This window comes from Perognathus longimembris, chromosome 28, assembly GCF_023159225.1.
Source record: "Perognathus longimembris pacificus isolate PPM17 chromosome 28, ASM2315922v1, whole genome shotgun sequence".
Classification (NCBI taxonomy): Eukaryota; Metazoa; Chordata; class Mammalia; order Rodentia; family Heteromyidae; genus Perognathus; species Perognathus longimembris.
In genome coordinates, this window is record NC_063188.1 from 93,658,651 (window position 1) to 93,682,129 (window position 23,479).

General features: G+C 40.3%; 1 protein-coding gene across 6 annotated transcripts in view; it reads right to left on the bottom strand.

The window, feature by feature from the left end:
- Window positions 1-23,479, bottom strand: part of Gk (glycerol kinase) — an 81,541-nt gene that overhangs the window by 56,479 nt on the left and 1,583 nt on the right. For all 6 annotated transcript variants that reach the window (XM_048336258.1, XM_048336261.1, XM_048336256.1 and 3 more), the window contains exons 2-3: window positions 10,462-10,535; window positions 7,964-8,070 (exon numbers count right to left, since the gene is read on the bottom strand). In XM_048336258.1, the coding sequence (XP_048192215.1) occupies window positions 7,964-8,070; window positions 10,462-10,535 (181 nt within the window). The remainder of the gene's footprint in view (window positions 1-7,963; window positions 8,071-10,461; window positions 10,536-23,479) is intronic.

The window sequence follows — 23,479 nt, forward strand, 5'->3', positions numbered from 1 at the left end:
AGGCTGGGAATATGGCCTAGTGGCAAGAGTGCTTGACTCATATACATGAAGCCCTGGGTTCGATTCCTCAGCACGACATATATAGAAAACGGCCAGAAGTGGCGCTGTGGCTCAAGTGGCAGAGTGCTATCCTTGAGCAAAAAGAAGCCAGGGACAGTGCTCAGGCCCTGAGTCCAAGCCCCAGGACTAGCCAAACAAAACAAAACAAAAGATAAAGGAGAGGTGGGGGTGGGGTTAATAAGACATGCTCCTTCTGTATAATGACAGAAGCAGATTACATTAATAGCATATGAGGAGGAGCCTCATATAGGGCAACCATTGTTTTCCTTCTGGTGAAGGAAAGGAGAGGGAAAAATTTTACACATTAAATACATGGACTTCCTGTGTGAAGTCATAGCTGACGTTATATGCTGAAACAGATAGGGCCATGAGAAAGTAAAACTGAAAGCTAGATATGGTGGCATAAACCTGTAATCATGGCACTCAGGAAGATGTAAGTTTGAGGCCAATCTGGTCTACATAGCAAGCTGCAGGCCATTCTGGGCCTTAGGTTTGTCACAAAAAGTATGTAATAATAATGGTAACTATTCTGTATGGCCTAGGCTACAAAGCCAAATAGCTGAGGTCCAAATACAATTTGTTTAATAGTTTTATCCCTTATAAAATGAAGAGAATACAAAGTTCTCACTTGGGCTAAGAATGTGGCTCTGTGATAGAGTGCTCGCCTGGCATACATGAAGCCCTGGGTTTGATTCCTCAGTACCACATAACCAGAAAAATCCAGAAGTGGCGCTGTGGCTCAAGTGGTAGAGTGCTATCCTTGAGCAAAAGAAACTCAGGGACAGTGTCCAGGCCCTGAGTTCAGGTGCCAGGAGACTGGCAGAAGATAAATAAATAAATAAAAAGGAAAAGTAAAAAATAAAATGCTACCTATTGATGATGACATTGTCATTATTAATGAGAAGAGAGTGGAGTAATAGTTACGGGTAATGAGACTGAGCTAGGCAGGACACAAAGGAATTGTCCAGAAGCTCTCCAAGTATAACATCAGGACCTGGGCAATGGGTTGCTACAGTGTAATATTATGAAAATGATACTTTCTTTGTAATACTATGAAAATGATACGACTTTACAATAGTGACTTCGTGATCAATTAAACTCTTCTCTTCTCCTCATTAATTTTCCAGCAAATCAGTTAGCTGCTTTCTTACCCATAATCCTTGAATTCAATGCCTGTCATGCTGCTTCTCTTTATTGGCTGGTTCTGGCTTGTATCCAGAATCTAATCTACAGTTACTTTCATCTGCTCCTTTGACCATTGGTTGTTCCCTGACCACTCCTTCTTTCTCCCCTATCTTAATTCCATTCCTTCATGCCAAGTAAAATTGCTTTTCTTGCAGACAATCAAAGTCCATTAAAGTAGCTTCTCAGGCTTTTCTTCCAACAACAAACACATTTTATTACCTCTAGCACTTCCATGTTTTATGCAATGCCTCTGAGCTTTTGCAGTGTTCTAAACTCTTGTCATTGTACCCTAAAATCCTTCATTTTTTTTTAAAAAAACCTTCTGTTAATCACAGCACAGGTGCCTTTCATAATGACTCTTAATTTTAATCCCTTTCTAAAAAAACAAACTCACTCTAGGCATCCACACACAGTAAGACCAAAGGAAGATATTCATAAGGGAGAACACAAAGGTGAAATGTTTATGTGCCTCTGATCATAAACAATATTTATCAAAACAAACCCTAGAAAATGGAAACAGGACATGTTTTCTTTGTTTTTGTTTTACTTTCTCATTTGTTCATTTATCTGTCTTTGGGAGGGTAAAGGGGGTACAAAAAATGGAGGGATAAAGGGTGAACAAATGCAACTGTGATACTCACCAAACACTATGATGAAACTGAACTATACAACTTGTGAATGGGGATGGGAAGGAAAAACTGTGAGGGAACGAGGGAAGGAGTGACACTGTCCAAAAAGAAATATACTCATGTGACTTATATAACTGAAACCCCCTCTATACATCACCATTATAATAACACTTTACTAAAGAAAAATAAATAACATATCTGGGATTTTTAATTCTCCTCTCTAGTTCCTTTGTACCATTTAGAGGCACATGAATGTTAAATGCATATAAAGCACAAACATTTCATGGTCTATATTCCTTTATTAATATATTACAAAATCAACATGAATTGGTGTTTTTCTGTGTATACCATTACTGGGACCTAAACTCAGTGATTCACAACCTCTTGGCTTTTTTTTTTCCCCTCAAGGCTGAGGATCTACCACTTGAGCCATACCCCCACTTCTGGTTTTTGCTGGTTATAGAGATAATTCTCACTATGGTCAGCCTGGTTTTGAACCTTAATCCTCAGATCTCAGCCTCCTGAGTGGCTAGGATTACAGGCCTGTTGTGTCACCAACACCATTACAAGCTGTTCTTGTAGCTACTAAGCCCATACTTTACCTACATACTCAGTAATAAAATTAAACTAGTTTAACAAACTAAAATTTAAAATCTCTGCTTACATTTTGTTAAAATTGCTTGCAAAAGCTTAGTATCAGCTGGGTATTGGTGGTTCATGCCTGCAATCCTAGCTACTCAGGAGGCTGAGATCTGAGGATTGTGGTTCTAGCCCCCTCAGGCAGAAAAGTCTCCTGTGATACTCAACTAACCACTCAAAACCAGAAGTATTGCTGTGACTAAAAGTGGTAGAGCATTAGCCTTGAGTAAAAGAGCTCAGGAACTAACCTCAGGTACTATGCCCAGGCCCTAAGCCCCAGAATGGATAAAAAAAAAACAAACATGTGTGCTAAGCATGGTAGCACACACTGAGATCCCAGCACTCAGGAGACTGAGGCAGGAAGATCGCTGAGTTCAAGGCCAGTATTGGGCTACAAAGCCATACTTTGTCTCAAATTAAACAAAAATTTCACAAAAGTGATTGTTAAGAAATAATATACTTAGAAGAACTGTTTGGGTGCGCGAGGCTCATGCCTGTAATCCTAGCTATTCAGGAGGCTGAGGTCTGAGGATCGAAGTTCAAAGCCAGCCCTGGCAGAAAATTCCCCTCTGAGACTCTGAGCTCCAATTAACCTCTCCAGAACTGGAAGAGGGGGCTGGGAATGTGGCTTAGTGGTAGAGTGCTTGCCTAGCATGCACAAAGCCCTGGGTTTAATTCCTCAGTACCACATAAACACAAAAAGCCAAAAGTAGCACTGTGGCCCAAGTGGTAGGGCGCTAGCTTTGAGCAAATGAACCTCAGGGACAGTACTCAAGCCTTGAGTTCAAGCCCCAGGACTGGCAAAATAAAACAACAAAAAACAAAACCAAAAAAGAGCTGGAAGTGGAGCTGTGGCTCAAGTTGTAGAACTCTATCTAGCCTTAAGCACAAAAAGCTCAGTGATAATGCCCAGGCCCAGAGTTAAAGTCCCAGGACCAGCCCGCTCCCCCACCAAAAAAAAGAAAGAAAATTTGACTGGAGGTGGAGCTCAGTGGGTAGGGCACTTAGTATGCAAAGGGCACTTGGTTTGATCCCTAGTACTGCCATAAGTCAATTGATCATAGTGTGAACACATTTTGGAAAAAATAAAACCTTTAAAAGTACACAATGTGAAAATTTTAGAGCTAGGATTACAGGCTTGACCACTGATGCCTACTGTGGTTTAATTTTAGAAGCATTGTTCCTGGTGATCTGCAATCAAGAAACTTTCAACATGAGATCACCTAAAACCAATGAATCAAGAATTTGTGGGGCTGGGGATATAGCCTAGTGGCAAGAGTGCCTGCCTCGGATACACGAGGCCCTAGGTTCGATTCCCCAGCACCACATATACAGAAAACGGCCAGAAGCGGCGCTGTGGCTCAAGTGGCAGAGTGCTAGCCTTGAGCGGGAAGAAGCCAGGAACAGTGCTCAGGCCCTGAGTCCAAGGCCCAGGACTGGCCAAAAAAAAAAAAAAAAGAATTTGTTAGAGAAATACAACTCTAGGTTGTCATAAACTCTATTAATGAATGTCAATTATCAAGTAAGACTGTAAATGATACTACTACGGTTCAGCTAGCAAAGGAAATACTTGACACGTAGGAATTAGAAACTAAAATATTTTGTGATATTATCAGCAGTGTCTCTGAAGAAAAGGACAGGTCTAGGAGTTCAGGAACTGTACTTTAACAGCTCCAGCAGTAAACAGTTGTATGGCTTGCCGTAAATCTCCTTCCCTCATTACAACCCCTAAAGAGAGTTAGTTGGTTCAGATGAGGGGAAGATCCTTTATAGCTTTTACTGTTTGGGATCTAGCATTCTATCTAGGAAATTGGCAATGCAAATGTAATAAATTACTGAGGAAAAATTAGTGCAACTGGCCTGGTACAGAAGGACTTGTAAGATGTTTTCACCCTTGGCCATAGGCTGGTAGCTGTAGAAAAAGAGGTACTTGGTCACTTTGGCTCAGGTATGGGTTTCACACTGGCCAACCTAAAGAGAGCTACGTGTGAATTCTTACCAACCAGTTAGTGCAAACAGAAAACAAGTCACTAAGCCAGGAACAGTATGTCATCCTCACAGATCACACACACACACACACACACACACACACACACACAGAGAGAGAGACAGAGAGAGAGACAGAGAGAGAGCAAATAGGAGCAATAGGAAGAGATTAATTAGAGTACATTGTATACATGTGTTGAAATGCCACAATGAATTCCTCCCTTGTATAATGTATGATAATAAGAAAGAAAGTATGGTGCCCAATTAGGTACAGACACCAACACATTTGCAGCCCACCTTACCTATACGGAAGGTAGATCATTGCCATATTAAACTACTCTGGAATCTTATATTTTTGAACATGGATGGCTTAGGCAATGTTATCTGGTTGTATGCCTTAGACTCTAAGAATAGCTCAAAGAAATTATCACTGGGGTATACAAGTCTTCTAAATTTTAGTAACTGCAATGCTAAAAGAAGCTTGAAGCTTTTTCTACTCTAAAAAGGTAGGATTCATGTGCATGTGATATTACAAATTAATAAAATGGGGACTGGGAATGTGGCTTAGTGTTTGAGTGCTTGCCTAGCATGCATGTAGCCCTAGGTTTGATTCATCAGTACTACATAAACAGAAAATGCCAGAAGTGGGCTGGGAATATGGCCTAGTGGTAGAGTGCTCGCCTTGTACACATGAAGCCCTGGGTTCGATTCCTCAGCACCACACATATAGAAAAGGCCAGAAGTGGCTCTGTGGCTCAGGTGGTAGGTAGAGTGCTAGCCTTGAGCAAAACGAAGCCAGGGACAGTGCTCAGGCCCTGAGTTCAAGCTCCAGTACTGGCCAAAAACAAAACAAAACAAAGAAAAAGCCAGAAGTGGCGCCGTGGCTCAAGTGGTAGAGCATTAGCCTTGAGCACACTGAGGCTCAGAAACAGAGCATAGGCCCAAAGTTCAAGCCTCAGGAGTAGCAAAAAAAAAATTAACAAGGTAGGATGAGAGCCAATGGCTCATGCTTGTAATCCTAGCTACTCAGGAGACTGAAATCTGAGATCACTGTTTGAAGTAAACTTTAAGAAGACAAACCTGAGAGACTGTTACATTAAGCTAACTACCAAAAGGCTAAAAGTAGAGGTGTGATTCAAATGGTAGACCATTATCCTTGAGAGGAAAAATATAAGCAAGAGTGTGAGGCCCTGAGTTCAACCTTACTATCAGTACAAAAAATTAATAAATTGGCAAATTGTTCCTAGGTATTTGGATTTGTTAATCTGTAATGATATATGATGGAGGTAAATAATATAAAAATGTATTGCATCTACATATGAACATAGGGAATCTCGCTAATAACTGCTAGTGACAGGGAAGGTAGGGAAGGAGGAGAGAGCAATAGAGGGGGTTATTTTGATTAAAACATATTATATACACTTATGAGAAAGTATGGTGAAATTCCTTCGTAAAATTAATATATGCCAAAAAAAATGAATAACAGGAAAGTAAAACAGGCTCTCTCAGGAGGCAGTTATCAGCTGGGGTTGGGGGAACAGAATGGAGAGGGTGAATAAGGGTGAATATGTCCAAAGTACTTGATATGCATATATGAAGGCAGAATAATGAAATCTGCTGAAATTGCTTTGAAAGGGAGAAATGGGGGCTGAGAATGTGGCTTAGTGGTAGGGTACTTGCCAAGCATGCATGAAGCCCAGAGTTCGATTCCTCAGTACCACATAAACAGAAAAAGCCAGAAGTGGTGCCGTGGCTCAAGTGGTCAAGTACTAGCACTGAGCAAAAGAAGCTCAGGGACAGTGCCCAGGCCCTGAATTCAGGCCCCAGGACTGGAAAATAAAATAAAATAGTAAGTACATAAATGGGGATGAGAGAGTTACACTCAGAATGAATATGATTGAGTACATTGTACACATGCATGGAGATGTCACAATTGAATACTCCTTATACAACTAATACATGCTAATAAAAATCTTTGTAAAATTCTGTAATAACAGGAATAACTACATTATTGCTGGTTTTCCCTTTATTTGTGATTAGTGGATTATTAGTTGCATGACATGAAAATTTTTATTTAAGTAAATTTTGACTTAAATGCAAGGAAGTCTGGTAAGTCATATATAGCTATGACAATATGAATCAAAGTGACACACTCTTACATAATAATAATAATAACAACAAGCTATAACAATAATCTATAAAGAAAGAGCCAGTGACTGCCACTTTGGCTTCCGATCTTTATACTGTGATATCTATATTGGGTGACTGGAATATTTTATCTCCCTGTTTAAATGATAAAAAACAAAATGCACATAAATACTCCATTAAAACTACTAAGAATTCATAGAGAGCTCTGTAACAATTGCATACTTTCAAGTAATTATTTCAAGAAAATGTTACAAGTACAGCATTTGGAATTCAAACTTCCCTCCTCCACTTTATTCCTTCCTCTAAGTCTTTCCTTAATTAAGAAAAGGCATCCTCATCTATTCCAGAGTGTCAGTAAATATAGAGGCGATCTCTTCTCACACCTCACAGATCTATTACCCTGCCATCAATCCCTGAGCAGGAGCCCTTCCTCCCCTCCTCCATGCCATATGTTGGGAAAGACTTGCATAGCAGCCACTGGTCTCCCAGTATCCACACTTTGGCCCTTACATTCCACTTTCAACTTACCACTTAGGGAGTGAACAGCGAGTCAAGTTCTGCTGCCTGGCTTAGAACTTTCTTTTTTGCCTCTGGAGCTTGAACTCAGGGACTGGGCACTGTCCCTGGGCTTCTTTCCCTCAAAGTTAGCATTCTACCCACTTGAGCCACCAGGCTTTAGAACCTTTTCATGGCTCCTGGTAATATTACCAGCCAAACTAAACTCCTAACCATAGCTGACAAGTCTCTACTCCTATCTACTTCTCCAATTTCAGCTCCTGTTGTCACTTTGTACCCACTTCCACTTGCACCTTAACCTTCTTTTACTAAACTTTTGACATGCTGTACTTCCTCCTGATCCAAAATTGAACCAATTTATCTTCTCAAATCAGGGCCTTTGCATGTGCTACTTCATGTTCTTCCAATCCCCTAGAGAATTGCCTTGCTGATGCCTTTTGGCCTTCAAATCTCAGCAAAAGTGTCATTTCCTGAGAGAAGGCATTCCCCGGCCCCTCAATCTAAAGTAAATGCCTCTAAGCACTCCAGTATACCATTCAGCTTTTAAAAAAATATTTCTGCATGGAACATGTTAGTTATCTGAAATTAGCTTGCATTTGTCACCTTTTATTGTTCGTTTCACCGTCACCAAGATTAAATGTTCATAAGAACAGAGACCTAATCTTGTTCATTGTTGAGTCCTTAAGTTCTCTCAGAAATGTTTGGCATGGCATAAGCACTTGGTTATGAACTGAAAGAATTTATCAGTGAATGTGACTGAGAGTTATACCAGAGAAGCAAAATAAGTCTCTTGAAAATACCTTTTATGTTGGAAATATCGATATTGAGCTGTCCAAGTTTCTCGCATGTTTTCTCTATACACTCATAGACAGATTGAAGAATTTCCTTTGGGTCTTGTTCTACCCATCTTTGAACAAAAGAATGTATATCGTTAGTCTACAAGAAATCAATACAAATGTAACTTAATTCTATAGAAATTTTCATTTATATAGGCTCTTTTGGAAGGAGGGTAGATACCACCAGGAAAGGGAAGAATCTAACAAAGGTGAATGAGGAAGAATTTGGTTAAAGTGGAGCTGTGTCTCAAGCGGTAGAGTGTTAGCCTTAAGGAAAAAAGCTAAATGACAGTGCCAAGGCCCCGAGTTCAAGCCCTAGGACACATATTAAAAAGAAAGTAGGAGGATAAAGGAGAGATGGAGATGAATTTGATTGGGAACATTGTATATATGTAAGGAAATCTCACAATAACCCCCTGTACAACTAATATGTGCCAAAAATCCTTTTTTAATGTTTTACTGGAATTTAGGAAAAATGTTAATAACCTCCTTTGAATTACTAGACACATGACTGATCAAAGTTTTCAGACTGATTCACAGAGCAATTTTGGTAAGGTCTTAGCACCTCAGAAGCATAAGAGCTAACAATAAATGAGAAGATCTTCCTTGGAGAAGTAGAAATGACTCAAACTAAAATAATAATAATAATAATAATAATAATAATTCAAAGATCTGGAAACTGCAATGGAAATCGAAATGTGTTTCTTCCCTGCCTGCCTCAAGCCTGGCTAAATGTTTCCTTTTCCTGAATGAGTTCTATCACTAAAATTCTCTTTTCAAACTACAATCTCCTATTTCTAATTCCTACAAGACTCCATTATCCTTGTTCTAAATAAAATAGCACAGAACTCGGGCCTGTGCTGTCATTTGAGTGCTGCTAACATATCAAAAGCTTTTAGTAGGGCTAGGAATATGGCTTAGTGGTAGAGTGCTTGCCTAGCATGCATGAAGCCCTGGATTCAATTCCTCAGTACCACATAAATAGGAAAAGCCAGAAGTGGTGCTGTGGCTCAAGTGGTAGAATGGTAGCCTTGAGCAAAAAGAAGCCAGGGACAGTGCTCAGGCCCAGAGTTCAAGCCCCAGGACTGGCAAAAAAAAAGCTTTTAGTATTAAACAAAGGAACTCTATTCAAAAATCAGAGAACTGAGCTGGGATGTAACTCAGTAGCAAAGTGCTTGCCTAGCAAGTGCAACGTCCTGGGTTCCATCCCCAGTACCAGAAAAAGAAAAGACAAAAAAAAATTAGAGAACTGTTTTCATGAAAAAGAAAATGAGGGGCTGGGAATGTGGCTTAGTGATAGAGTGTTTGCCTAGCTCAGGGACAGAGTACCCATGCCCCCGGAGTTCAAACCCCAGGACTAACAAAAAAAAAGAAAGGAAGGAAGGAAGGAAGGAAGGAAGGAAGGAAGCAAGGAAGGAAGGAAGCAAGGAAGGAAGGAAGGAAGGAAGGAAGGAAGGAAGGAAGGAAGGAAGGAAGGAAGGAAGGAAGGAAGGAAGGGAGAAAGAAAGAAAACGAATCATAGGAATATGCCTATCCAACCAACACCTTAGTCAAGGAACAGTATTTCTGTCACTCCAGAAGGTTCTTTCACGTTCCTTTCAGGTCAATCATATACCCCATAAGAAATCATTTTTCTGATTTCTACCATTCTAGATTACTTTACCATATTCTTAAATTTCAGATAAATGGAGCCATGGAGAATGTACTTGTATATATTTTTTCCATTATCTATAATATCAATGAGATTTATCTATGCTGTATCAGTTTATTTTTTAAATGCTGAATAGTATTCCACTATTACCTGTTATACAATGACAGATATATGAGTGGTTTTCAGTTTGGAGCTATTATAAGTAAAATAGCTATAAATATTCATATGAAAACCTTTCTGTGACTATAAACATTCAGTTTCTTTGGGATAAATTTCTGCTGCTGCAGGTGTGTGTTTAATTTTCATAACAAAGTACCATATAGTTTTAAATTGTTATATCAGAAACATCTCTAATTTTTAAATAATATACTCAAAATCTTATTTGTTATTACTACATATGAACACTAGGATGACTATTTTTGTATTAGATATGTGAATTTCCTTAACAGATACTTTTATTTAAAAAGCAACATAGAATTTAGACTCAAGGAGCAAAACATTACTTTGGCAATAATGGGGACATAAAAATAAATGATTTCAAAATGAATATAGAACTTCTAGTATCTAATATTCTTTTGCTATCCTTTATCCATTACTATTCTTTTCTGTTATTGAATTCCTAAGTCACCAATTACCCACTTATTTTTGCTTAACTACTGAGTTATTGCTTCTTTTCTTTACCAATCCCAGTCCCTCAAGCCTTCTCAGAAGAGTGTCTGGCCAAATTTACTTTACAAATCCACAGAGCATGTGGGTAAAATGAATCAACAAGCCTGACGTATTTTTTTACGTATTAAATTAGGTAACATACCCTTCTCTTGGGAATTCCTGTTTTATTTCCACTTGATGATGACTTAGAAGTTCAGCTGTTTTTGAATTAAAAACCTGAAAAAAACCACATTTAATATTACAGTAAAATGTAGATAGATACCAAAGACATTTAAAGTTATTCAGCAATGAAGTTTTTGTTCAGACAGAAAATCTAGCCAGATGAAATGTCATACAAGATATTTCACCTTTCCTTCACATGCAACATAAAAGTTACACTGCAGCATAAGAAATAACTTCTTGTCATGCATAGTGGTGAACACCTATAATCACATCACTTGGTAGACTGATTTCAGACCTTAATTTCAAAGAACAAAAAATGTTGAGCACAGAATGGCTCATACCTGTAATCCTAGCTGTAAGGAGGCAGGGATCTGAGGATTGCTGTACAAGGCCAGCCTGGGCAGAAAGGTTCATAAGAACTCTTACTTCCAATTAACTACTCAAAAAAAGAAAAGAACTGGAGCTGTGGCTCAAGTGTCAAAGTGTTAGCCTTAAGCAAAAAAGCTAAAAAGAAAAAAAAAGAAAAATTATTTCTGCTATGTCAATCTTTTTTGTTTTTTTTAATGGGTAGTGGGGCTTCAACTCAGGACGCTCGCTGTCCCTGAGCTCTTTTGCTCAAGGTTAGCGCTCCACCACTTGGAGCCACAGTGCCACTTCCAGTTTTCTGGTGATTAATTGGAGGTAAGAATCTCACAGACTTTCCTACTCGGGCTGGCTTTGAACCACAATACTCATATCTTAGCCTCCTTGGGTAGCAAGGATTACAGTTTTGAGACAGCAGTGCAATTTCTTTAAATAAAAAGAAAGCTTTAAAGGAAAATCTTCATTTTTTTTTCCTTTTGCCAGTTGTGGGGCTTGAACTCAGGGCCTGGGGGGGGGGGGGGGGGCTGTCCGTGAGTCTTTGTGCTCAAGGCTAGTATTCCACCACTTGAGCCACAGCGCCACTTCCGGCTTTTCAGGTTGATTGGACATAAGAGTCTCACAGGGACTTTTCTGCTAGGGTTTGCTTTGGGCTGGTTTTGAACCGAGATTCTCATAGGCTCCTACGAAGCTAGGATTACAGGTGAGAGCCACTGGAGTCCAGCTAAATCCTAAGTCCTTATTTCTTAGTAAACCAGATTCTCTAGTTGTAGGAAAATGCTCAAGCAACTAACAGCATCAATTTCCATTTAGCAAACAGAACAGGGATAACCAAAGAAAGCTGACATAATACTAATGGTTATGTCAGAGGTTCCACTTTCCATTCATCTTAGATGCAGAGACAGGGTCATATGATGCTCAGGCAGGGATGCATAGTGTGTGAGTTCCTTTGAAGGGAAATGCAGTGATGTTTCTAGCTCTTATAAAAGGGAAATACAGCCCTGTCAGCAGGAAGAGGGGTATACACAGGCCCCATCAGCTAGGCACTGTCTGTGAAACCTTTGTCACAAATGGCTGATCCTCAATGTAAAACAAAAACAAAGGATGAAAACTAGCAAAGCAATTAAGTGCTATATCATCGCCTATATTTTCAATTCTACTAAAATAATTTTTTTTAATTTAGCAACATTGTATGTATAATTCAGTCTATACACTTGGGTGCCAATGCATTTTTTAGTTTAAAATTAACTCGCCAAACCACTGTAATTATAGCAATAAGGTCATTTCCAATTAGTTGAGAAAGTGTTTTCATACCTAGACTTTATATGAGAAAAAAGCACACATTTAATACAAAAAGCAAGAACAGAAAACACTGCCTTGTTCCTCTCCTTGTCCTCACTATGCACATCTCCTTTTCTGAAGACAATAAAAAAAAATAAAACAAAAAGGGAAAATTCTGACATCCTTTGAGAAGTATCTTACAATTCAAAGGCTAACACATAAATTCTAAGTACCTGGCAGAGTTAGGTACTGATGCCTCCTCATGCCTGTAATCCGAGCTACTCGAGAGGCTAAGATGGGAGGATTGTAGCTCAAAGCCAGCCCAGGCAAGAAAAGTCCAGGAGACTATTATCTCCAGTTAACCACCAAAAAAGCCAAGGAAGTAAAGCTGTGGCTCAAGTGGTAAAGCACCAGCCAAAAAAAGCCAAGAGAGAACACCCATGTCTTGAGTTCAAGCCCCCAAAAAGTGTCCGGCAGAACACCATGTCACACCCCATGACAAATTAGCATTCAAATTGTGTCTAAGATATCAACTCTCTTTGTTCTGTCTTATTTCCTGAAGTATGCTCTGAATTGATGTTCAATGAATACTTGGTGAAGATCTAAAATAATATGGCCAATTGAGGGCTGGGAATGTGGCTTAGTGGTAGAGCGCTTGCCTAGCACGCATGAAGCCCTTGGTTCGATTCCTTAGTACCACATAAACAGAAAAAGCCAGAAGTGATGCTGTGACTCAAGTGGTAGAGTGCTAGCCTTGATCTAAAAGAAGCTCAGGGACAGTGCCCAGACCCTGAGTTCAAGCCCCAGGACAGGCAAAAAAAATGTGGTCAATTCCCAGCACTTATTAGGAGAAACATTATCAAATAAAACAAGAAATGGCAACATGTGGCAGATAAATTCCACTAATAATACGATCGTTTTTATATTACTAATACTACATTATTGTATTACTATTGTTCTCATGCTTGCAATTCTCTAAGAGTTAAAAAGTGAGGTACACCTGCTTGCTGACTAGATTCTCAAATACCTCAATAGTAAACCCATGCATGGTCTATGAACAAAGTAGATCACTCTTCATCATTTCCTACTTTTAACAAGGCTAGCTAAAGAATCCCCAGACTAAACATGAGTCCACAGGCTTTTGGGATAAGCACACAAAAGGGAAGGAATTCTGAAAAATTCTCTTTTTTTGCCAGTCCTGGGACTTGAACTCAGGGCCTGGGCTCTGTCCCTGAACTTCTCTGTGCTCTACCATTTGAGCCACGGTACCACTGCCAGCCTTTTCTGTTTATGTGGTACTGAGGAATCAAACCCAGGGTTTCATGAGTGCTAGGCAAGCCTTCTATCACTAAGCCACATTCCCAAGCCCGAATTCAAGAAAATTCTATGTTTTATACTTAGAACATGAATCCATGCAATCACTTAGCATTTGGACCTACCAGGATGGAGTGACCTAGCTCTCCTTGCTTCCCTAGAGCTCTGAATCTTAGGAAAAGATAATTACCATTTTTAGGTATTTGAGATCTAGCCTATGTACCACTCCCAAGTTTGGGGGACACCTTATATGGTATGATATGCTTAGAGTCCACAATTTCCCTACTGTAGCACTGTCCAATAGAAATATGGTGCAGGCCAAATATATATTTTTAAAAGCTAATAAAAAAAGAACTGGTAAAAAATCAAGTTTGATAACATTTTTTGCCCGTCCTGGGGCTTGAACCCAGGGCCTGAGCAATGTTCCTGGCTTCTTTTTGCTCAAGGCTAGTGCTCTACCACTTGAGCCACAGTGCCACTTCTGGCTTTTTCTATGTATGTGGTGCTGAGGAATCAAACCCAGGGCTTCATGTATGCGAGGCAAGCACTCTACCACACGGCTATATTCCCAGCCCCCTGATAACATATTTTATTCATATTTATATATTTACACATATATACATATTTGTATATATATATATATATATTTCTCCCCTCTCTCTCTCTCTTCTTCCTTCCTTCCTACTCTCGTTTGAACTCAGGGCCAGTGCTTGCTCCATTTGCTTTTTCAGATTACATCTACTACTTTCCCTGGACTAGCCACATTCAAATAGCTAGTGGCTTTTGTATTGATAAGCAAAGTTCTAGAGAACACACAAATAATGTTAAGTCTCCAGAATTCTATCTGCAGATGGACAAAAGCATGAAGGAGTCCAGTGGAGTTGGGACGGTAGCCTGAGGCTATGGATTTGGTTCTCAGCATTGTCAACAACAAAAAGACTAATGATGGTTGTACACGGTTTTATAACAGAGGGTAATTAAAACCACATTACCAAGTAGCAAGAGCAAGAATGTTAGTTATTTTTATCAAGTAGATATTAAATGTCATTGTCAAGCAGGGTGCAATAATGCACCTGTAACCACAGCAGTCAGGAGGATAGAGGAGAACAGTGAGTTCAAGGCCAGCCTAGGGTACATAGTGAAAGCCTGCTTCAAAACAAATAAACAAAAAAGACACAATGAGTTAGATGCTTGAGATACTGTGGCTCAACTTTTTCAAAATACACTTTCCTATATCTCTAGGAATCTTCAGAAGCTGGGAAAGAGGGATAGACACAACTCCAGCTGAGATGAGGAACCAATTTGTCCCTTAAAGTTTTCTAGGCCTGTTTCCAGATTTACATTCTTCCAGAAAAGAGATTCACAAAGAATTTCACTGTGAAAACAAAATGATACCACCAGCTGAAACATAGGACCCTAACGTAAGTAGTTTTCTCATATTTGTAAGTCAAAAAGCAAGAGATCAGGGCTGGGAATATGGCCTAGTGGTAGAGTGCTTGCCTCCCATACAGAAGTGGCGCTGTGGCTCAAGTGGTAGAGTGCTAGCCTTGAGCAAAAGGAAGCCAAGGACAGTGCTCAGGCCCTGAGTTCAATCCCCAGGACTGGAAAAAAAAAAGCAAGAGATCAGATGATACTAACAAACAGAACCAAGATCCAGGTTTACAGAATATCAAGTCAGTACTTTTCAGCTCACAAATCATACTAATACTAAATCATGAGTTTTTTTTTTTTGTTTTTTTGGCCAGTCCTGGGGTTTGGACTCAGGGCCTGAGCACTGTCCCTGGCTTCTTCCCGCTCAAGGCTAGCACTCTGCCACTTGAGCCACAGCGCCGCTTCTGGCCGTTTTCTGTATATGTGGTGCTGGGGAATCGAACCTAGGGCCTCGTGTATCCGAGGCAGGCACTCTTGCCACTAGGCTATATCCCCAGCCCAATCATGAGTTTTTTAATCAACTACTAAATGTAGCAAATTCAGAAAAAAAAATCTCATAACAGATTAATAGGACAGACAATGAAGAGGAGAAAAGATAGCTAACACTGGCATGTGTGAGTTAAAGGACTCTTAGGAAAGATAATTTAAGAGTTCAAGTAGGGCAGATGTGAGTTCATGAATGACAGGTGTACAGGTATACTATGTAGATTCAAGCAGGATTAGAAGGAGGCTGGGCTGGGCCAAATACAGTTATGATATATTCTGAGCCCATTGCTAGAAGCGGTTACCCTGTGAGGCCCCTAATTCTAATCTAGTTGGCATCCCTGGAATCTTACTGAGATAAGCTTCCAGAAACAGCCTCTTTGGAGAGGTAGTTACCAGTGAGAATGGCGAGAATGTCTAATAAAGAAGGATGAATGCCAGGCACCAGTGGCTCATGCCTGTAATCCTTGCAACTCAGGAGGCTGAGATCTTAACATTTCAGTTTGAAGCATGCAGGGCAGAAAAGTCCCTGTGAGACTCTAATCTCCAGTTAACCACTCAAAAATGGGAATTGGCTCTGTGGCTCAAGTGCTAGAGTGTTACTCAGGGACAGTGCCACAACCAACAACAACAACAAAAAGGATGAATATGGTCTATGTAGTTCGTTGGCATGTAGGAAAATAAAACAAACCTGATGAAATTTATTAAGAAGGGAAGTAAGGGCTAAGGAACAGTGATAGTAGAGAAGGTGAGATTGAATGGGATATATTGTATACCTGTATGGAAATGTCACAATCAAACTCCTCTACATACAACTAATGTATGCTAACTAGAAAAAGAAAGAAGCCAAATGCTGGTGGCTCATGCCTATAATCCAAGCTACTCAGGAAGCTGTGATTTGAGGGTAGAATTTCCAAGCCAGACCAGACAGAAAAGTCTATGAGATTCATTTCCAATGAATGGCCAAAAAGCCAGAAATGGAGCTTTGGTTCAAGTGTAGAGTACTAGCCAGCCTTGAGCAAAAAAGCTAAGGGACAATACCCAGGCCCCGAGTTCAAGCCCTAATACTGATAGAGAGAGGGAGAGAGAGAGGGAGGGAGGGAGGGAGGGAGGGAGGGAGGGAGGAAGGAAAGAAAGAGAGAAAGAAAAAGAGAGATCTTCAAGTGTTAGAAAAGATACTTGCTTTCTGAAAACCAAGTTAGTTCTAATGACCTCAAACACAATGAGATATCTAAAGGCTTGCTTCTCTGATGTCCTGCTGCCACAACCATTACACTATTCTCTTATGGCTGTGAATTTTGGACAAGACACATTATATACATATGTGAAAGATGTGTACAGACTAGAAAAGTAAGGCTGGACCAGAGACATGGCTCAAGTGGTAGAGCACTTACCTAACAAGCATGAGGCCCTGAGTTCAAACCCTAGTATATAGCCAAGAAAAGAACAGCAAAAAGAAAATTGACCCCAAGTCAAAAACGTTTTAAGCTAGGTGCCAGTGGCTCACACCTGTAATCCTCGCTATGCAGGAGGCCGAGATCTGAGGATCACGGTTCAAAGCCAGCCTGGGCAAAAAAAGTCTGTAAGACTTATCTCCAATAAACTACTTTTAAAAAGGCAGAAGTAGAGCTCTAGCCTTGAGCACAAAGAGGCCCAGGGAGAGTGCCCAGGCCCTGAGTTCAAGCCCCAGGACTGGCAAACAACAACAACAACAACAACAAATGTTTAAAATATTGTGGAAATATTTAATGCATGCATTCTGTTCTATGAGTAGTCAAGGAGAAATATTCTCCTTACTATATGCCTGTCTGTAGGTTTGCCTCACTTATCCTATGACTAATTTAGCCAGCCTCTGATAAACTTGCACATTCATTTCCCTACTCATGTGATTTCCCCAATAGCCAACTCTTTTATGGCACAATAAAATTTACTATGTGATAAGACATTCCTCAGGAATGTAAACTCCCTCTTGAGAACACCATGATAATACATAAATTGCATGACCAAGAATAAAAATAGTAGCCACAAATTCATTGCATTGTTAGTTGGACCAGAAACAGCTTAACTACATCTTTCAACAAGTCATAAAAGAAAATATAGCAAATGGCCTGTTATTCTTATGAAAACCAAGTTGTAGTATTAGCATTTTCTAATACCCTCCAATTCTTCCAATTTAAGTTATGACAATTCTCTGATGAGAATGTGTTCATACCATGTTGAGAAATGAAATGGGTTAGGGCTGGGAAAGTGGCTTAAAGGTAGGGTGCTTGCCTAGCATGCATGAAGCCCTGGGTTCGATTCCTCAATACCACGTACACAGAAAAAGCCAGAAGAGGCTCTGTGACTCCAATGGCAGAGTGCTGGTCTTGAGCAAAAAGAAGCCAGGCAGGGACAGTGCTCAGGCCCTGAGTCCAAGTCCCAGGACTGGCAAAAAACACACACACACACAAAAGAACAACAAAAGAAATGAAATGAGTAAGAAAACAAATCAGTATAGTGAGGAGAAAATAAACCACAAAACTATCCCAACTTTAGTTATCAGAAGACTGGCCTCACTCTAGCTATGAGGCAAATTAGTTTTTACCAAATTTACTGCTTTTTTCCCCTGGCCTGTAATGGGTGCTAAATAAATGTGCATTGAATAAATGAAAGAAAGCAAGAAAAGAAGGAAGAAGAGGAAATCAATGTATAAGCTTTATGAGATCTCTCAGTACGATGAGACAACTAGGGCCAAGGCAGTGTTTCATGCCAACACAAGCTCAGAACTACAATTCTGGTCATTCTTCATACACACTGGCTGTTGGAACAAATTGATTATGCAACCATTATCCATGGTGACACATATGAGCCCTGCCCAGGATCCACTGGAAGTGAGTCACAAGGTGATCATAACCTGATGGTATTTATTCAAAGCAACATTTTTTCATATCTGGTGAAACCAATTTGTAAGTCTGTTTTTCTTGGCAAACAATCATTTGTGAGCATAATCCCATAATCAAAACTCTCTATCTCAAGCCTAGCACTTTTAAGCCACAGCACCACTTCTGGCTTTTTCTGTGTATGTGGTACTGAGGAATCAAACCAGGGCTTCATGCATGCTAGGCAAGCACTCTACCACAAAACCACATTCCCAGCCTATCAGAACTGACTCTTAATTGACAGGCTGGAAAATGTCCCTCCTACAATATCACTTCCTTTCCCAACTTCAGGCAGCTGAATAACCAGAGGCAGTACTTAGGAGGACTAGCTCCAGAGTAGGACAGACCTAGACTTGAATCACAGTTCTACCAGTTACTCTGACCTTGGGCCCAGTCCTCACTCACTCTCATCATTTGTGTGAAAGAGTCAAGTCTCCTAATACCACCAATGCCATCTAGGTCCTCAAAATAATACTGACCCATTTCAAGTCCCAACATATATCCAGCCTTATTGTTAATATCCAACTTAATGGGAAAAATTAAGTTACTAAATTCAAGAAGGAAATTCACCTATGAAGCTGAAAGTTTCCTAAAGGAATGGCCCATCCTTAAACCCGGTTACACTATTTCTCTTTCCAAGAAGTTCCCACTCTGCAGTATGAGTAATTATATGCCAACCTCAGTTCACTTTCCTATCAGACAAGTTGGACATTTTCCTCTAATACAAAACACATGCATAGGCTCCTGAGACTTAATTCTTCAAAAACTCAATGAAGAACATGCTCTAAATTGCAGTTTTACCATTAAAAGCAATTAGTCAAATAAACTCAAGTCAGGAGGTTCTCCGATTTTTCTTGGCAAAGTAAGAGAAAATCAGAATTAAAATTCAGTTGACCTATTAATGAGAACAATCTAATAAAGAAGTATAATTTGTCATTTGTCATGTTGATCAAAATGTTTTAAGAAGACAAAGATGAAAAAGACACCCAGGAATTTGAAAAAAAAGAACCAAGGGTTAGGAATATGGCTTAGTCATTAGTAAGAGCGCTTGCCTAGCATGCATGAAGTCCTGGGTTCGATTCCTCAGTACCACATGAACAGAAAAGGCCAGAAGTGGTGCTGTGGCTCAAGTGGTAGAGTGCTAGCCTTGAGCAAAAAGAAGCTCAGGGATAGTGCCAGGCCCTGGGTTCAAGCACCAGGACTAGAAGAACAAACAAACAAAAAAAGAGAATCAAGAGTTCCAGGTCAGTTTGGGCTGTCGAGTAAGACCTAGTCTCAAAATAAAAGAATGGGGGCTGGGGATATGGCCTAGTGGCAAGAGCACTTGCCTTGTATACTTGAAGCCCTGGGTTCGATTCCCCAGCACCACATATACAGAAAATGGCCAGAAGTGGCGCTATGGCTCAAATGGCAGAGTACTAGCCTTGAGCAAAAAGAAGCCTGGGACAGCGCTCAGGCCCTGAGTCCAAAGCCCAGGACTGGCAAAACAAAAAAAGTAAAATAAAATAAAATAATAAAAGAATGATTCCTTAGACCACTCTTCCTATTGTATACATTTAAATTTGTGACAAGTTTTTTCAATAATAAAATGCAAAACTGGGCTGGGAATATGGCCTAGTGGCAAGAGTGCTTGCCTCCTACACATGAAGCTCTCGGTTTGATTCCCCAGCACCACATATATGGAAAACGGCCAGAAGGGGCGCTGTGGCTCAGGTGGCAGAGTGCTAGCCTTGAGCGGGAAGAAGCCAGGGATGGTGCTCAGGCCCTGAGTCCAAGGCCCAGGACTGGCCAAAAAAATAAATAAATAAAATAAAAAAATAACATAAAATAAAATGCAAAACTGTATGTTGCCTGTATAAATACAATATTCAGGAAACTACAAAAACATAAATAGGCCTAAAAAGAGGCCCTGGCTCAAAAATACAGCAGACATATAACTATAATGCAGGGAGGTGATTAGAGCTATTAATAGCTGTAATTATGGCATAAAAAGTGGCATCAGGCTGGGTATTAGTGGCTCACACCTGTCATCCTAGTTACTCAGGAGGCTGAGATCAGAGGATCAAAATTGGAAAGCAGCAGGAAAGTCTGTGAGACTCTTATTTTCAATAAACTACTTAGAATAGGTCAAAATTGGCACTGTGGCTCAAGTGATAAAGAGTGCTAGCCTTGAGCACAAAGAGGGTCAGGAACAGCGCCCAGGCCCTGAGTTCAAACCCCAGGCCCAGCAAAAAAAAAAAAAAGGGGGTATCAGATAGGGTAGACATTCTGGCAAAAGGTCTGAAGAAAACTACTGAGTTGACAGTCAAACTACTCTTACAGACAGAACAGAATTTCAAGAAACAGATATGGAGAATAGGGAGGAAGAGAATAATTTATTTTCTCCCTATAGAGGAGAACTATTATTGCTAATAGAGAAAGGGGGAGAGAAAAGATTGGGCAGGTTATTGGTATAAATTAAATATGAAAACTGGATGAATTATGTTCTGAAATTATGTGACTACCTCTACCTTTGTAAGCTCCTTATTTCCACTGTACCCTTTCCTAAAGTACAAGAATATCTTTTCATAGCAATCACCTTGCAATGGAATTACTTACTCAGCAAATGTATTATCTGCACTTCATATGGAGTGGTTTAGCAACATCTTTCCTTATAAGCAAAGTCAAACAAACCAAAAAAAAAAAAACTTCACTAAACCATTCCCAAGCTTTTTTCTATGACCCAAAGGATACTAATGTCTTTTGTGTGTGTGCCTAAGGACCTAAGCTGTTCCTTAATTTTGTTTATTCAAGGCTACCATTCTATCACTTGAGCCACAGATTGAGTTCAACTTTTTCTGGTTAGTTGAACATGTAAGTCTCCAGGACTTTCCTACCTTTGAACTGTTATCCCCAGATTTAGCCTCTTGAGAAGCCAGGATTACAGGATTGATCCAGAACCCAGCAAGGATACCAGTCTTTTTATCTACTTACCAAGCTTCCTTTCATAATGGTTTCTCAAGAAGTACACACCTTTGGACTGACTGAGAAAGTGACTTAGTGGTAGAGTGCTTGCCTAGCACGCATGAAGCCCTGGGTTCAATTTCTCAGTACAATATACACAGAAAAAGCTGGAAATGGTGCTGTGACTCAAGTGGTAAGAGTGCTAGCCTTGAGCAAAAGAAGCTCAGGGACAGAGCCCAGGCCCTGAGTTCAAGCCCCAGGACTGGCCAAAAGAAAAAAAAAGGACAACTTTATTTATAACCATTACACATCATTCTCAGTATAATGGGAATCTTGTGAACTAGAACCTTAGCTTATACACTGAGATCATGTCCTGCAGAGCCCAGCAAACAGAATACAGTGTTTGAGCAAATGATTGTGGTAGCACTGTGAAGCTGAGCAATTCCTTTTCTATCAAGAAAGATGATACCTTCGGATGTCTGAGGGACCAGGAGCAACCTGCAGTGGATAAAGATTACTAGACAACAGATAGCAATAATAAAGAAACTATGACAAAAGACATGCATTCTTCAGGTGGCTCCTAAAATGTTATGAAATATTTTGCCTACTTTTATATAGGGCAAAGGATATAAAAACTTGAGAACAATTATCATTCTTGGTTTGACCCCTACAGTGCTTTAAGAATGCGTTTCATTGCTTAAGGGCTGAAAGATTTCACTGAAAGTTCTAAATTACCAGATACTTAGCAGTACTGGGGTTTGAATTTAGGGCATCTGGCTTGCTAGACACTTAATCACCAGTGCCACACCCCTAGCTCCTTTTGCTTTCATTATTTTTCAAACAGGGTCTCAGTTTTTGCCCAGGCTTCCCAAGACCACAAGTCTTATTTATACTTCTTATAGCAGAGGTGAGAAGCATGCACCACTGTTGCATGTAGTTTTCATTGGTTGAGATTGCCCAAACGTCTTATTGCTACCTCCAACTACAACCCTCCCTATCTGCTTCCTGAGTATATAGTTGTGAGTTACCACTAGCTTTCCTTACTTAAAGAATCAGAAGGGGCTGGGAATATGGCCTAGTGGCAAGAGTGCTTGCCTCGTATACATGAAGCCCTGGGTTCGATTCCTCAGCACCACATATATAGAAAAGTCCAGAGGTGGCGCTGTGGCTCAAGTGGCAGAGTGCTAGCCTTGAGCAAAAAGAAGCCAAGGACAGTGCTCAGGCCCTGAGTTCAATGTCCAGGACTGGCAAAAAAAAAAAAAAAAAAGAATCAAAAGATATGGTATCCCTGGGCTTGTCTTCTAGATTAGCAGCTACTGTCATTCTATCCTACTATACTACTCTCCAGTCTACTCAGCTCCTACATGTCTAACATTTGTGTGGGCAGTTCCTGCATATGGTTTTAAAAATCAATGCACATGGCTCACGCCTGGTAATTAGGATGCTAAGACAGAAGGATCACAAGACCTAGATCAATACAGCAAGTTCCAGGCCAGACCATTTCATATGAAGACCTTTTCTCAAAAAAAATTCAACCAGGGGCTGGAGACATGGCCTAGTGGCGAGAGAGCTTGCCTCGTATACATGAGGCCCTGGGTTCGATTCCCCAGCACCACATATACAGAAAACGGCCAGAAGTGGCGCTGTGGCTCAAGTGGCAGAGTGCTAGCCTTGAGCAAAAAGAGGCCAAGGACAGTGCTCAGGCCCTGAGTTCAAGCTCCAGGACAGGCAAAAAAAAATTCAACCTGGGCTGGGGATATGGCCTAGTGGCGAGAGAGCTTGCCTAGTATACATGAGGCCCTGGGTTCGATTCCCCAGCACCACATATACAGAAAATGGCCAGAGGTGGCGCTGTGGCTCGAGTGGCAGAGTGCTAGCCTTGAGCAAAAAGAAGCCAGGGACAGTGCTCAGGCCCTGAGTCCAAAAAAAAAAAAAAAAAATTCAACCACAGTTGGGATGACAACGGTTATATATTTAATGTACTAATCAAATCCAGTTGAACAGACTTTTCTTATAATTTAGGATTACTTTATAACCATTTACAGATGAATATAAGGCAAAATGAAACCTGTCTTAGGTGAGCAAAAGATAAACAATTGAAAGCCAGGCCCAGGTGGCTCACACCAGTAATCCTAGCTATTCAGGAGGCTGAGAGCTACTAATTACGGTTCAAAGCTAGCCTGGGTAGGAAGTTCCTCAGACTTATCTCCAATAAACTACTCAGAAAAAGGCAGAAGTAGTGCAGAGCGCTAGCCTTGAACAAAAGAA